We start from the raw sequence: 15,792 nt of genomic DNA on the forward strand, positions 1-15,792 counted from the left end.
TTTTCCCTTTTGTTATATATTGCGAAGTTGAAAATAAAAGAAAATTACTCTAATTTATCATCTGTTGTCATATTTTGATCTATTTTTTTTATGAGAAATGCTTTTTACTGCGTATAATATTATATCAGGTAAAAGTTGCCTGGCAAAGGTGATGGTGTAACTTTTTAAATAGAGAAAGTGTTCAAGGGTTAATCACATGCACTTCCCTGTCAATGGTGGATGACGTAATTCCGACTGAGAAATTATATTGTTAGTTTTCAGATGGAGTTTGTCATTTGAGTGTGCTAGACTTTTCATATAATTTGAATGCGTTTCTCAATATATGTTTGTGTCTCTGAAAAATGTTAATGTAATTAAGTCTAGTCACATTTTTGGAAATGTAAACTGCCAGCTTTTTAGGCCTACTTTAATTTTACTTTTTACTAAATTAAAACAAACCCTCAAAACTATATAGCCAAAGTACAGCTCCAACATAACCCATATATAAGGGTGGCATAAGAAGATAGATTCATTTATCCAGCCTTGGAGACAACTAGTACTAAACTAACCACTAGATGGCTCCTTATTGCCATCTTTATCTTTTATTGTAAAACTTAGAAAATTTGTGTCATAAGAACACCACATTGTTCTAATATGATTAGTTTTTTGTTTGTTAGTTAGTTTGTTTTAAGATATATATTTGAGAAAACATTTCCTCAGTTTTATTTCTAGTAATTTTCAGTCAATTAAACAGATTTTTTGGGTAAACTATAGCAAGAAAAAAATGTTATTTTGTTCCAAATATGCTGATGGAATTGTTGGAGCCTATCCCAACTGTTATATGGGAAAAGCAATATCTAAGACAGGTTGTTTGTTCACATACAATTACAGACAGCTACTCAAACCCACTCCTAAAAATTCAGAAAATCAGAATTTAAGCTATAGTATGTCTTTGAATTCACAAGAAAACTCTACAGAGAAAGACTCCAGCTGAGATTTGATCCATCATGCTGTGAAGTGACAGTACTAACTCCTTCCATGTAGCCCCTGTTTCACTGTTATTATAATTATTTCATATATAAAAAAACAAGAAAATAATATAAAGATGGAGAGCTTTTGCTTCACACTCACCAATCAAAAACTCTCAATTTTCTGCAGCATCAGTACAATTCTTTGGCATTACACTGGAATTACTCCTAAAAAGCTGTTTACTTTTCTTCACGTTTTAATCCTAACAGCTGTGTTCTGTAAATGTGCCAGTGACCTGACAAAATACAATCACAGTATAGTAGGTTTTAATTTAGAAAAGTCTTAGCCTCTATATTAGTCTGTACATGAAAGAGTCTGCGTTCAGCTAGCGGCTGCATGAATTTGTGTTTGTATGGAAATAAGCTGCATGTATGAACGTGGGTGATGTGTAGGAGGAAGAACTGCGGCTCTTTAGTAGATGGATTGTCTCAGACTTTGACTCTAAAACACCAAAGATACAAATCTATGACATATTAACATTTACCATCAATGTCACAATTATTTTGCTTGTGCGCTTGTGTGTTTTGGAGAGCATCAACATTTTAACATAAGCTTTTTTTTGTGTTTGCATTAGAGCACAATGATGAATAATGTATGAGTGAAATCTCCCATTTAAACACAAGGACACAGCTCTGAATGAAAAGGCTTTGTGTACTTTGATTGTACTCTGCTTCAGTGATTTGGATTGTACTAAAAAAAACACAACAAGAAAAAAAACTGCAAAAACATTCTATATGGTTGAGACTGGAGCATCTTATCTGCAGAATTGAATCCTTTAAAAAAGATACCTGAAAATGTTTTTTTTTTCTTTTCCCTCCACACAGTATTTGGAGCTTTTAATAATATCTAAAGCAAAATAAGTTTATGAAGGAGATATTTCAGAATGCTTAGGTCAACACATGAAGTCACAAAATTGAACCTTGGAGATATGGTTTGAATATCTTAATACAGCTCATGTTGGATATTTTAGTTGTATGCTCTCATAGTGTATTTAAAATGTAAATGCAAGACAAAAAAAGCCAAATATGAAAAGTCAAATAAGGTTTATTATTACAATTTTTGCATGTTTATTGTCAAATAAATCCAGACCAGTTGTTCTCAACCTGTTTTCTCTATTCTTTTCAGTGCAAGGCAGCTTTTTGGTAAAAAAAAAAAAAACTTTCAGCATTGAGTAAAGTCCCACTCCAATCATCTTTTGAAAAGTGTTCCCAGTGGTCTTTTAATAATTATGATTTTATTTTTTTCGCCAAAATCCAAAAGCCTGTGTCCTTTTCAATGGCATTGTTTCTGCAGAGCAGCAGGAGTTCATTTAAAATTCACCTGTGAGGCAGAGTAAGCCTGTCCCCCATCATCCATCTGTTTATATGCCCTCCCACTAGCTTACAGCCCCTCACAACACCAATCTAACATTAGCAGTGCAACAAAAATGAAGACGTACATGGATCTATTTATCTACAAGTAGAGCAGGGAGTTGGTATTTGCTCTTTCTCAAACTGCTCTTTTTGGTCTGGTACTGATTCACAACAATTTGAATAAAGAAATACTAAAATGAAATCTTAAGGTTAATTTCATTTATATATGTTAAAATATTGGGGTAATAGCTATAAATAGAATAAGGAGAGCTTTAATTGAAAAAAAGTGCAATTGGAGTGAATCATTGTCTAATTTATAAAATTTCCTAGAGTTATATAATTATTGTTTTTAATCATATGGTAGTGAAAGATACAAGTTACTTTTTAGCAAAGAAATACTTTTGGATAAGAGATGTGACTGGAAATAAAACTAGCCTACATGTTATTATAACTTTACGTTTACATCTCAAGTAAGCAGTAAAAAATCTACAAAACATAAACCCTAATGTGTGAATTTCTTTAGAGGAATTTACATAAGACTTTATTAAGATATTAAGATGTTTTAATAAATAAATAAATAAATAAATGAACAAACAAATAAATAAATAAAATTAATTACAGTCAGTAGTTGTGTGCCCTCAGGAGTAAACGCACTCCTCAGAGAACCTCTGGAGTAGAGGATTTAGCATCTCTGCTGTGAAATCATTGCGGGACATCTGCGCTCCCGCACACCCCGGGCCCCTCTGCCTCCCCTCCTGTCGGTGAGTCCTGCCAGCTGCAGCCATGTTGGAAAGAATCCGTCTCCTCAGGCGGCGGCAGCCTCAGCAGCAGCAGTGCTAACAGCTAACGTCAGTGGACACTCAGCCGGGCTGTCGTGGACAGAAAGCGCAGGGAGAGGGAGGGAGCCAGCCGCCGAGCTGGTTCTGATGTCAGCCGCTGTGTAAAATCCACCTCCAGCGAGTGGACATTTTTTGAACGCAGAAAGCCACCGACCCCGGCGGAAGGTGCGGTCGGTCTTGGGGGCTCACGCGGGTGAGTATTGATTCCTCTTGGGGGCGGACTGAATAGAAACAGCCCCACTGTTAGCCGGGTTAGCTTAGCATTAAAGGGGGGAGCGCGCGCGCAGACAATGGGGTTAACATGAATGCCGTTCGTGCGTGTGTGTTTTCGGGGGCTGGGGTCAGGATTTTAGAAACAGTAACTGGTTCGAAAAAGAGCTGAAAATGTTTGACTCCACCGAGTCATCTGTATTCCTAACAGATAGACAGTGGTGCAGTGACCGAAGCCACCCAACGGTGTGCCTCTTATGGGTGCCAAGGTTCACACCGAAGGGCGATTTTTGTCCGCCCTCGCGCGAATCGCGCAATTTTACGATGAGAAACGACTATCCAAAACTAAAGAAATAAACCTTTATAAGTCGTTGTTTTAATAAAAAGGGCTTCAAAACTGCTTAGCAAGAAAATATGAAATGTTTGGGAATGTTTGACGCCTGTCAATCACAACATTACACACTTCTGTGGAGTGACCTCGTGGACATCTATTATTTAAATAGGCCATGTTTTCTTAAACGTATATGAGATTAAAACGTATAAACTTCCATATTATAAACAGGTTGGTGTCCAACAGCTGTTTATTCTGTTGCTGCTAAAGTATTTTATGGCCTTTTAGTCTTATTATAAATATATTTTAGCTAAAATAAGTAGTCAGGACAACAAAATAAACAGTGTAGGGCAATATTCGCTCATTTATAACACATAGTTTTGACTAATTCATCAGGTATGACATGTTTTTACCTCACTAAGTGAATTTAAAAAGTCAAAACCTTTTATCTGTTTTTGCTTTTGACCTAAAAAAGCACATATTTTTGTAATTGATTTAGGCAGGAATGTCCCTTCCTGGCATTTACATTAATTCCTTTCCCCTGCATGGACACAGAAGCCTTTCTGTGTCCATATTATTGAAACTCTGGTTAATGTTTGTTACATCAGACATCCAGTAAGTGGAGCCACTCGAAGCCTTTTCCCCTGCTTGTATTAGCTCTGTGTTGCACAAAACTAATTTTAAATAAAGTTTTATATTTTGAGGCTAATATAATTGCATTAAAACAAAAAGGTGTTTGCCATTTTCTGTTTGTTTGATTTTGCTTCTTTTTTTTAGTATCTTTGCGATATAAATAGACAGACACTAGGATGTTGGATACCTCTTGATGGTTTTTAGGGGAAATCTGGATTTTAGAAGTTGGATTAGAGTAGTACTTACGATTAGAATTAAGAGGAGGAGACAGCTGTTTGGAGGTGAAACTCAACCCCCAGGTGTGTCAGTCCAAAACAATCAGTGGGCGGCTATTTCCCCTCTCCTATAAGTGACAGCATACCCTGGAACTAGGAAGTAGAAAGAAACAGGAAACAAACCCACACGCATGTTTGAGATTTTCCCAGAGGTTTTCCTCTTTGCACACAGATTGCCAAAATGCAATTCTGGAATTTTATGGGCTGCACAAGTGGAGGTATGTAGGAGTGTTTTTTTTTTCCCTTTTTCTACAGATGGCGTGGCTTTTTGAGTTTGGTTGATGTGTGTGGGTGCTCTGTGAAACGCAGGTAGGTAGGGGAAGATCTGGAAGGCTGGAATGGAATTTGTGGCGCTCTCCACTCGGCATGCAGTTGCATGCGCAAGCCTCACAGGCTGAGAGTGGGAGCACAAACAAATAAAGATGGATGTCTGAAAGGGTGACAGCCTGCTACGTGTTCTTTTGATTAGGCTGACTGGTCGCTACCAGCAGTTTATTTGACAGAGAGGATAAGTGGCAGAAAATATTTGTTTTTACTTGCTGCTCTGAAGACTCTCTAAGTGCAGGGTTGCCAGGTGGACTTTTTGATGCATAGCATGGTGGTGTGTTGCCAACACACAGATGTATTTATCTGAAAGGGAAGGGCATTTCATTTCCTCTGCTACTGGAATTTGAATCCCTATAAGTACCTGTCACACTTTTAGCGACTCCACTGTCATCACAATGAGAGGCACAGGTTAATATCTGCAAACAGTCCGCTCATTCACTAGATCTGCTTAACTTCAAGGAGGCTGTTTGTTCTTGATCGTTTAACCTTGACCAGTGGACGTTTTCTCTTTCTCGTGTTGTCTTTTCCAGCTTAGCTGGCTCACTGTTGAGCGCAAGCTAAGTCTTCTCTGATCAGTCTTATGTCGTAAGCAGTGCATAGATGCATACATTTAGACATTTAGCAAACACTCCAAGCTTTCAAATGCCCCTCTTTGGTTAATTAAACCTCAGGCCTCGACCCCAAGCTATTTCCTTCAAGGATTTGCAATGAGCTTCACTTTTGCAAGCGATATATTTATATATATGTGTAAAAATGGTCATATTCAGTATGAAATTTTACATGTGTATAAAGTATGTCTGCTTCATTTAGTGCTGGGCGATATGACGATACATATCATGTGGGCGATAGAAAAGTGCCTATTGCGCCATTCCACTTCTTTTTATTTGTTTATTTTTATTCCTGAACTTTCGTGTAAAAATGTTTTTCCTTCTAAGAAACTTGAAACTGTTGTGTACTTTAAAAGAATGTATCTCATTTGTAACGATTCAGTTACTTGAAAAAATACAGTCAGAGAAAAGTAGTGACACTTTTGTCATTTTTTTTCAGAAAATAACTAAAAATATACTTTATTGTGGTACATCGTGATATAAAATATAATAAAAAAGTTCTCATAAGTTGTTAGTAGGCTGGGTATCACATTCTGATTCATTGCTGTTTTATTAAATACCCATTTATTTAGTAAAAATACTTCCTCAAAAGCAATTTCTTTGATTTATAAAAACCTACACAAAACTAATGATCTAATATGAGAAATCATGAAACTATAATTGTTAAAAAGGTTATTTATGCAGAAAAATAATCAGAAAACTTTGTTGTTACAGATGGATTCTGCACCAATATTTAATGCTTAGAAAGTAAATTGTTGAAGAACTTTGAGGATAGAAAACTGTGGAGAACATTTTCAGGTTTTGTTGTTAAATGATCAATTTTAGCAGTGATTTGTATGCTTTTTATGTTCTTTATATTACTGCTGAACTTAACCAGAAGGTTGACAAAAAAATGAAAGAAATAATTTCTTTCTATCTAAATATTTGTGTTTTTATCAGTTTTGCTGATTCTGATCTCCTGTTCTAAATTAAATCACCATAAATGATGGTGATTTAATACAAACAATTTCAATTTTCATACATCCAGTAAAAATACAGACACATAGCAACAAACATTATATTTACAGTAAGAATAGTGGTTCAATTCGTTGAGCTTGATTCGTAAATCAAATCGGATCGCCACCTAAACAACGATCCATAGCCCTAGTTTTAAGGTAAACAGCAGTTGTTTGATGAGGCAAACATGTAGAAAAACTCTAGGTTTACTTGATTTTCTGCTGGTATAATTCTCTCTCTGGGCGCACAGTTTCATTTTGGAGGTTGTTGTGAGGAAACAGTTTCTCAAAGAGACGACAATTCTCAGTAGTGTAGTAAATATCAGGAGTTCCTTTGCTCTTTTTGTTACTTTAACAAGCCGTTCTGAATTGAGCTTGGAGGAATATTAACCCTTTAACACAGGAGCTCCAGTATTTATGGTCTTTTATTTACCGTCATTTTTTAATTGTTAACACAAAAGCGCCGCTTTTCTCCTTCAGAATTTGCTGGAATTATGTTGATCGTGTTAACGCTTGAAAAGTTAAAGTATGTTAAAGATTTTGTGTTTAAGCGTCACTGACGACGTCTCAGGTGTTAAAGGGTTAAAGGCTAATGCGTAATATCTTAATAACTTAATGAATACTTTTGCTTTAACAGTGACAAAGCCAATTATTGTTTAGGGTTAAGTTGGTAAATAAATTAAAAAACCAAGCAAAGAATAGCAAATGCTTCAATGGAAAAGTGAGGTTAAAAAAAGTGAGGTTTGGGGGGTGTTTTGACTTTTCACACGAGTACAGTGACACATACAGCCTTAAATGTATAGTAGAGGGTTTTTTTGTATGCACTAAGTGGGAAAATATGCAGCCACCCTTTGGATCTATTAATTAGCTAAAACTAAGCCTTATAATGTGGGCTATGATGTGTTGTTTCACGTCTCGCCTCCATTGTGGTTACTTTGTTGTGCTGTTCTGGATTCCAGGACATTTCTGGCTTAACACTCACCCTGTGCCCTGGGCAATGTTTTCTCATGCTGCGCTCTTAGGTTTTCTTTCTATGCGACACTTTTTACTCATCCCCACAAACCAAAAGAAGAATTACGAGGAGTCATTAAGTATCTAGCTGCCAAATAACAGAATCTTTTAAACGTAAAGTATTATTGCGTTATTGTATTAGAGCCGATCTTTTCAGCAACTTTAGGACTACAATCAGTTTATTGCATGTATTCTGCAAGAGTGCTCCATGATCGTTCTGCTCTCATTTGCATCCATCGCTCACTGTTTTGCTTATGTTAATCTGCATGGTCAGCACTTTTGCCATTTTCCGAGCTTTTGAGACCGACAAGCAGCTCTGTGTAATAAAAATGACTTTTTATTTCTCTGTATAGTTGGGTTCTTCTGATAATTATTGAAAGCAGCTTAAAGTTTAAATAAAAAGCAAGTTTTTCTTATCCACAACTAGACATTCCTTTAAATTCTGTAACCCTTTCCCTACAAGCAAAGGCTTACATTGTTTTGTGTGTGCAGAGTGTTGTTGCCATAATTTTAGGCGAACAACCTGTTCATGTTGTTTATTGTCTTTGGACTATAATAGCTATGATAGGCTCCAGTAACCCCTCATGACTCAATTTAGGAAAAACTTTAGTTTAAGGGTGGATGAATCGATTGAGTTCAAATTCTATTTTATTTTTGTAAACTTTCTCTTCGTATAAATGTGTTCCCAACTTGCAATAACTGCAAAAATGAAATCAGAACTTTGTGTGTTTGTTTTTTAACGTTATTTATTAATACCAGTACCGTATTTTCCAGACCATAGGGTGCGCCGTATTATAAGGCACAGTCGTAATTAGGGGGTCTATTTCTGTACTTAACTCATACACAATAATATAATATAAGGTGCAAAAAAAAAAAATTTAAAAAAAGATCTTGAGAAAAAATATCTTTAGCCCAACAATCTCTTCATATATGGTGGCGTAACTCACCCGGCACTGCCTCACAGTAAAAGTGTGTGCGCCGCCTGTCATTCATTGCTCCCACAAATATAAAGTGAAGTGACCTGTGTAGTCAGCAAACATTTTGGAAAACTTGTCTTATGTCTGGCTGTATCTCTGCGCAGCGCGCGACACACAGCCATGCATGTGGGGACTGCAGACTTTCCGGGGCCCTAAAAATCAGATGCTTGCTTCATTGTAGGTTCACCTGGAAGCGGGAAAACTTTCAATTTCAGCTCATGACTTGGTAACATGATCATCTCCTAAACGAACAAAGGAACGCTGTCAGGAAAATCATCCACGTGTTTTTGAGACTGTGCGCTCTAAAATGCTGGACTGATCTTAATGTGTTTGTTGCACTAAGATGGGTTTCTGTAGTAACTCCGCCATCCACATTGTTTCCCAAGACCACGACTTGCCAGAATCACTGTCAGTGACCCACCTGTGTCCCTTAAAATGCGCACGTACGTGCTCATCCGTGCGCTCGCCGCTGCTGTGTCAGTGAGAAATGGTCTGACAGTCAATCGATTGGAGATTTCTCAAAGTTGCACTAGAACATTTTTACAGATTTGGGTACTTGGTACACACAAAAGGTGCACTGGATTATTAGGCGCACAGAGGATTTTGAAAAGAAGTTTAGGCTTTCATGTGTGTCTTATAGTGCGGAAAATACAGTACTTGAATTGGATACTTCAATTTGATTTGGAAAAACTGACCTAAACACCCAAATGTGTGTTTTATATCTATGAAGAGTTCCTTAGGAATATCTATGATGCTTTCACTGATGAAAGATTGGAGTGCTGTCCCAGAGAAGGAAAACTTTCTAATATTCTTGTTGATTCTTGTACCCTGATTGGAACTTTTAGTGAACTCACTTAAGAAAAAAAATATTGGTACAAAGAAACTTAATGAGAAACAAAGTGCTGGTGTGTTTTAGAGTAGGTGTAGTTTCAGTTTTAGTTGACCTCCTAGAGGCTGTACCTGGAACTGCACTCCTTGTTTGCCTCTTTCTCTGATGGGTTTCCCCTCCAACACACTCAGCAGTGGGCGGAGTTGTAAAAAGGCTCTTGTTGATTTTCTGAGGAGAATAAAATTGTGCAATGTTATGAGCGTGGAGTGAGCTGACGTAGCTTTGGGGGGTTTAGAGCCAGTGGCATTATTGTTTGTAGAGGTATGTGTGCAGAAAAAGAATCTTCCTGATGATGTGTGAGAAGTTCAAGTCCAAACAAAGTTCAAGTCTGAGCTAAAAACAGATTTTTAGCTCAGCGTCTGAAAGCCAAATTCTTTTCTCTTTTACTCTCCTAAATGTTAACTTCTCTTACTTGTAGTTTTTTTTCTGTACAAGCAATTTAAATGACCTTGTGTATAAATTGCTCAGTAATAATAAACCTCCCTTTTCCTTCCGTTTGTGAGCAAATTCTTCATACAAATGAAGATTTCTCTGGCAGTTGGATTTTCCTGGACAAATTTCAGGTTTTATTTATGTTGTGAAATTAAAATGTTATTGGGTGATGTGTTGATATGAAGCTTGACTTCTTTGATACTTGTTTGAAACTAAAAAAAAAATGTTTAAAACTGAAAAATAGTAGATCCAATGAAAAAAATTAAGTTCTTGTAGCTACATTTGTATTAGTTTTGTTTTCTGCAGAAAGCAGATGTTTAAACAGTTTTTCTTCTGGAAGGATGTCAAACACTCATGTAGCAGTTCGATTCATATCATAATTTGCAGTTGCCGATCTGCTAATATTGGTTCAATATTGGTTCATTTGAACGATCCAGTACACTGGCCTAAAATCCATCCAGGACATCTTTAGCCAAACATTCCACCAGTGTCACTCAGAGATATCTACCTGTGTTCTACTGAACAGTGCAGGTGAAGTTTTCCATATTCCTTGTATTTGTTGTGAGATATTTAATTGTTAAATAAACATGTGTACAAATAAACCGGATGACTCTGGTGTATAAGAGGCAGCTTGGTTTGGTCCCCTCACATCTCTGTTCTTTTCTTCAAAGAACCACCAGTCACAAACCTGGCGCTCTAGCGATGCTTTTCACTTGCATGTTCCTCGTGTTCAGACTGAATCTGGGAAAGAAGCTTTCCATTTTTATTCTGCTTCTGCCTAGAACTCTCCGATCTCAACTGAAATGGTCTGAACTTGCTTCATTTAGATTATACAGATTCTTTCTGTGTCGCAAAGAAAAAGCTTACATACATTAATACCTGTGTTTCTAACTTACTCTGAAAACTAATGCGTCTTACATCTACTCTACTTTATTAATGTCCTGGTGCTCATAACCTTTGCTCCCTCCAAATTACTGTTTACATATACTGCCTTTCAAAATCACTAAATCACTTTGTTGCACCTCAACTTTAAATTTTATTTTGTATGTTTTATATGTGTTTTATATTGTAAGTTTAGTTTAGTTAAGTGTGCTTGTTACGGCTGAGGCAGTATGTATTGTTTTATTTGTACGTTTGGAATGTTTTTTTCTGTTTCTCTTTTCTTTGGTTTTCTGGAAGTGGAGGTTTCTTTGTCTTTCCTTGTTTTTTTCCACTTCCTGTTTACAGATTGGTTCCCAAATTGTTCGGCGCTCCTGATTGGATGAGGGCATCCAGCAGCAGCATTCAAATAGTGCCACATCATCTGTTTTATTTCAGATATTTATTTGAATCAGTTGTTTTCTAATTAAAAAAAAATCTCTTCATCTCAATGTTATAATGTTAACATTTAAATATATAACTAAAGTTAAGCAGGAGCTGTTCCAAGGCTTCTGTTGCTTCTGTTTGTAGTTAACCTAAGATGCAGTTTTGGACACATTGCCTGAAACAAAGCAGATTATGTGATTATAGCAACTTATGTAAGTCGGAAAACACTCAGGACTCTCAATAAGTGGACTAAAGTTGTGTATCAAAACAGAAAGATGAGTTTCTTATGATACTTTGGCAAAAAATGGAAAACAATCAAGTTTTTTGGTGTCACTTCTGGGAGCATCTCATTTTGGTGTTTTTTGCAGGACAGAAAACAATTATAATTCTGCAAAAAAAAAAAAAAAATCGGAAAAACTCAATTATTTTGAATTTATGACCAAATATATGTCTTTTCTACCTTTTCTTTAATTAAAAAAAGGTAAATAACATTAACAATAACATTTGGAACTCCAAAACTATAACGGCATTTCATTTTCTGCAATAGGCTTCAAGGATTGAGGACACGGCTAATACTTGCTCTGTGAAACAATGCCTTGGCATCCCTGTTCACGTTGTAAGTCTTGCATTGTGGCTGTTGCTTGGTAACAGAGGTCAGCATAGTTTGGAGAGTGTTGTCATTTCGCCACGTTGCTCTTTTGGGTGTCTTTTTCTGTTTGTGAAAATAGCAGCGCACGAGTGGAATTATGGGATGGAGCGCTTCTAAGTACAGAGATACTAAACTCGTCTGGCCAATTTATACATAAATTCTGCCAAGTCATGATTCGCACCTCTTATTCTGGATGCAGCACAACTGAATGCTTCCAGGTTTTATGATGAGCTGTTGCATGATGGGTTCTGGATGTGCTTGGCACCTTTAGCATGTGAGCATTTTCACTAAAGCTATTGTGGAGGATCAAACCCTTCTGGATGTCCTTGTTAGTTGCAGTGTTACTGACAGCTGACCATCAGCGTGCTGCATTTTCAAGGTTCAGGAATGTCTTTACTGCTGTTATGTAAGGTGCCTGCTTTCTGATGATATTAAAGACAATGTTTACATTAAAATGCATTTGTTTTTCTTCACAACTTTATTAAACTAATCACTTTTTTGTCTTCTCTTGTTACAGATATTTCAAGAATATCTTACTATGCTGGTGAGTAAAAACATGTTTATATGTGCATGAGGGTGTTGTGCAGAGGATTGATTTTAATGAAAATACTTTCCTGTGCACATCTTTTCTCTTCCACATGTCATAGTATCAACTTTTATTTTGTCACGAACTGAAGTGTGTCTGATGGAGACAGTTGTTGAGGTGAAGATGAGGTGTTTCATAGCCCTTAGCTCCAGCGCTGTCTTTGAGTGTTGCTAGGCAACCGTTGTTCCTACAATCTTTAAACAGGATGTTTGAAGTGGAAAAGTTCTTATTCTTCAAACAACCTCCATAGGAGAATTAATTGTATTGGTGCTTCCTACCGTCTTCAGAGATGTGTTGAACACTTTAAAGTAACTTCAGTTTTTAGTATGCACGGCACGTAAAACCTCATCACCACAACAGTTTTAACCTCAAAAAAAGTTTTTTAAAGTATGTTTTTAAAAATATGTCTTCGTTACTACAAAAAAACTGTAAATTCTTTTAATAATTAATATATATATACATTTTTTTTTACAAGAAAACCACAATTAGGGAAAAAATGCTTTAAGGAAGCCACGATCTGTCCTTTAACAATGCATCACCTTTATGTTTTATTCAGTGTTGATCTTAGACATTAGAAAATAGTAATTGTTTATATAGTTTTATTGGCATTTTCTTTTAGTTTTTCCCCACTCTGCACTGGCATCTAAGTACTTTTTCAGGAGAATGGACCATTTCTTTAGGCTCAGCTGAACAAATACAGCACGCTGCATGGGTATTAAATGATACATAGGAAGTGCATTCAGGTTTGCTTTTTACCAATTGAGACAGCAAACTTTTTGTACAACTTTTTTTGAAAAGTACTTTTAAGTGAATGAAGTCCAATTCCATCGATTATGACTTTGTAACTATCAGAAAACACTTCACAGTCTACTGTAGTTTGAACACAATATACCTAGGCAATTTTACTGTTGTTTTGGTTTTTGTGACTGTAGATCATGGCTTTAAGGTTCCACTCCAACATTATGGTAGAATCGTTTTGAGTGATCTTTTAATTACGATTATGCAGTTTTTAGCCAAAATTAAAAAGCCTGTCTTTTTTTTAGGACATATTTTCTGTAGAAGTTCCTAAAAAATTCTGGACTAGGTTGTGTGCGGTGCAATTTCCCATTGGCCCTTTATTTACACTCTCTCCCGGTTGCTTATAACATCTCACAAACCCAAGATATCATAGGCGTAACAAAAACCTCTGGGTTGTTTACTGGCTTATGGACGTAATTTCCATCAATTTGTATCTTCTGGTTGTAACATGATGACTACTTATGTAAATAAGTTATGCTTCTGCAAAAGTTTTGCTTCTTTAAAGCTGCAAGTGCAAAATAATTTAGTCCTTTTGCAAGGGCAATTTGTTCATTATTTTCATTTCATATTTTCACAATGTGCAGTAATTCATACACATGAAAAAAACGGGAAAAAATCTTAATGGAGATCTTTTTATCTTTGAATTCACTGTAATCATGTAGATTGTGATTCAAATGATGTGACGGTAGAAAGCAATCTCATGTTTTGGTAACAAATTTAATGACGTGAAAAAAAAAGATAAGTTCAAATGAATCAGTGAAGCATTTTCTGATTGCAAATATGTGGGTAAAAGGGGAAATGCCGATTGGCTGCTAAAAGGAAAACGGTGCTTACTGGTTAATAAGCATAGCATGTTCTTATCAAAAGTTTGAGGTTGGAACTTGAGTTTGTTTCTGTAGATCTGTTTAAGGATTAGGGTTTGTAAAAGCCTGAAAAATATTTCTAAAGACAGAAAATGTTTTTGCAAATTAGCAAAATATTTATTACTATCGCTCAGATAGTTTTACAGCTACAAATCTTTTTTGTGTTAGGAAAAAATTGTTTTCCAAAAGCTATAAAAAATATATTTTTTCTTACATCAAACATTTTTGTTTGCAGATGTAAAACTTGAGTGCAAATTTGAATGATTTTAACAGTAAAATTAAGTCAGAAGCTACGTTCACACCGGGGTTTGGAAGTGTATTCCAGCTTTTAGCGCGTTTTTGAACGCTTATGGTGTCCACACTTGACTTTGACTACCCAATACTAGAGCATGTCCGCCACCTGCAGTTGGAAGAGGCTTGATGCAAAGCATCAAAGTGGTGCAAATCTGGTGAATCTTGCTCCTTTTTCATTCACAGCTCTACTCCAATGTATGAAAGACTTGGTGTCATAAAATTTCAGCCGGGCACAAATCACAATTATTAATATCTTCCTTGAACTCACCTTGTAGAGGCCGCTATGAACATAGCTTGAGACTGTTGCGATGGCTACAAACAGCAGGATTTGTGGTCCAAGCTGTGTTTTGTTTTTACATTTATATTTTATGTTCTTAATAATTCAATGAACTCTCACCACATTGCTTCTTTACTAGTAATGCTTATTAGTAAAATTACACCCTGTGAGAAGTTATCTATGTCTTCTTTGTATTTTTCTCTTCTATCAAATTACAAATTGTGTCCCTTGAATCAATTCTAATTTTACCATGGGGATTATAAAGTAAAAAAAAAAAAAGAATAAAAGTCAACATTTTAATTTTTTTCTTTTAAGCAAAAACCTAGTAAGCTGTACTTTTCTGACTATAAACTATAACTTCAAATCTTATGTAATTTCCTCTGCAAAGCTTTTTTGGAATGGATCCATGAAGAAGCTGAGATTCAAACACAGATGTATTTGATGGTTTAATTCCTGTTCTTATAATAACATATTAAAGAACAGTGAATGAACGATTGTGGTTCTACATTTGTGAAGTCCTCATTAATAGTATTTTAAGCTTTTTTTATTAAATTAATTTAGTAAAAAATCTAATTTTATTTCTAACATAGCAATACTTTTCTACTAAATAGAATTTTACTTCAGTTAAAATTACTAAACAGATCAATGGAAATGTAGCAAACTGTGGTTAAATTTATAGCTGTGAATAATTCTGGGTAAAATTACAACCCTAATTGGCTGTAACTGTCCTGTTGGCTCTTAGAAACGGTGATTTGTGATGGTGGTAACTGGTGCCATTATGAGATGAACAATAGCGTGCATTTGAAGATTGTAGTGATTAGTTGAGCTTTGCGGCTGGAATTTGTGCCGCAATCTTGTTGTGATCGGTCAGATCAGAAAAGTTTGTGGTCATGGTGACAAAGTAGCAGAGAAGCAAGGAGCTGTTGTGCTGCAGGAGGTGAAACGGATGTAAAGAGGTGGGCAGAGGGCAGCAGAGATCTGCTGAGAGCAGCATGTATAGATGAAAGGAAGAGATGCAGAAAAAAAACTTGAGTGTTGCAAGTTTGTACAGGGTGGAGTTTTACTTTTTAACAGCAGAGACCTGATTGCAGTAAACACTGAATGGATGAGAGGCTGTTTATTACTGTGTTGAT

The 15,792-nt window shown here is 36.0% G+C and overlaps 1 protein-coding gene across 2 annotated transcripts in view; it reads left to right on the top strand.

Annotated features, from left to right (window-relative positions):
* The first annotated feature begins 2,987 nt into the window (after positions 1-2,987).
* Positions 2,988-15,792, top strand: part of LOC112143206 (focal adhesion kinase 1) — a 62,176-nt gene continuing 49,371 nt past the window's right edge. The window contains exons 1-2 of one of the 2 annotated variants that reach the window (XM_036215726.1): positions 2,988-3,392; positions 12,359-12,385. Coding sequence is in view for 1 of the 2 variants with exons in the window: in XM_036215721.1 (XP_036071614.1) it covers positions 4,830-4,866; positions 12,359-12,385 (64 nt within the window). In the remaining variant the exon portion in view is untranslated. Of the gene's footprint in view, positions 3,393-4,558; positions 4,867-12,358; positions 12,386-15,792 lie in introns of those variants that run through there. The other variant, XM_036215721.1, reaches the window with a different exon arrangement.

The sequence above is a fragment of the Oryzias melastigma genome, linkage group LG16, assembly GCF_002922805.2.
Source record: "Oryzias melastigma strain HK-1 linkage group LG16, ASM292280v2, whole genome shotgun sequence".
NCBI classification, from domain to species: domain Eukaryota; kingdom Metazoa; phylum Chordata; class Actinopteri; order Beloniformes; family Adrianichthyidae; genus Oryzias; species Oryzias melastigma.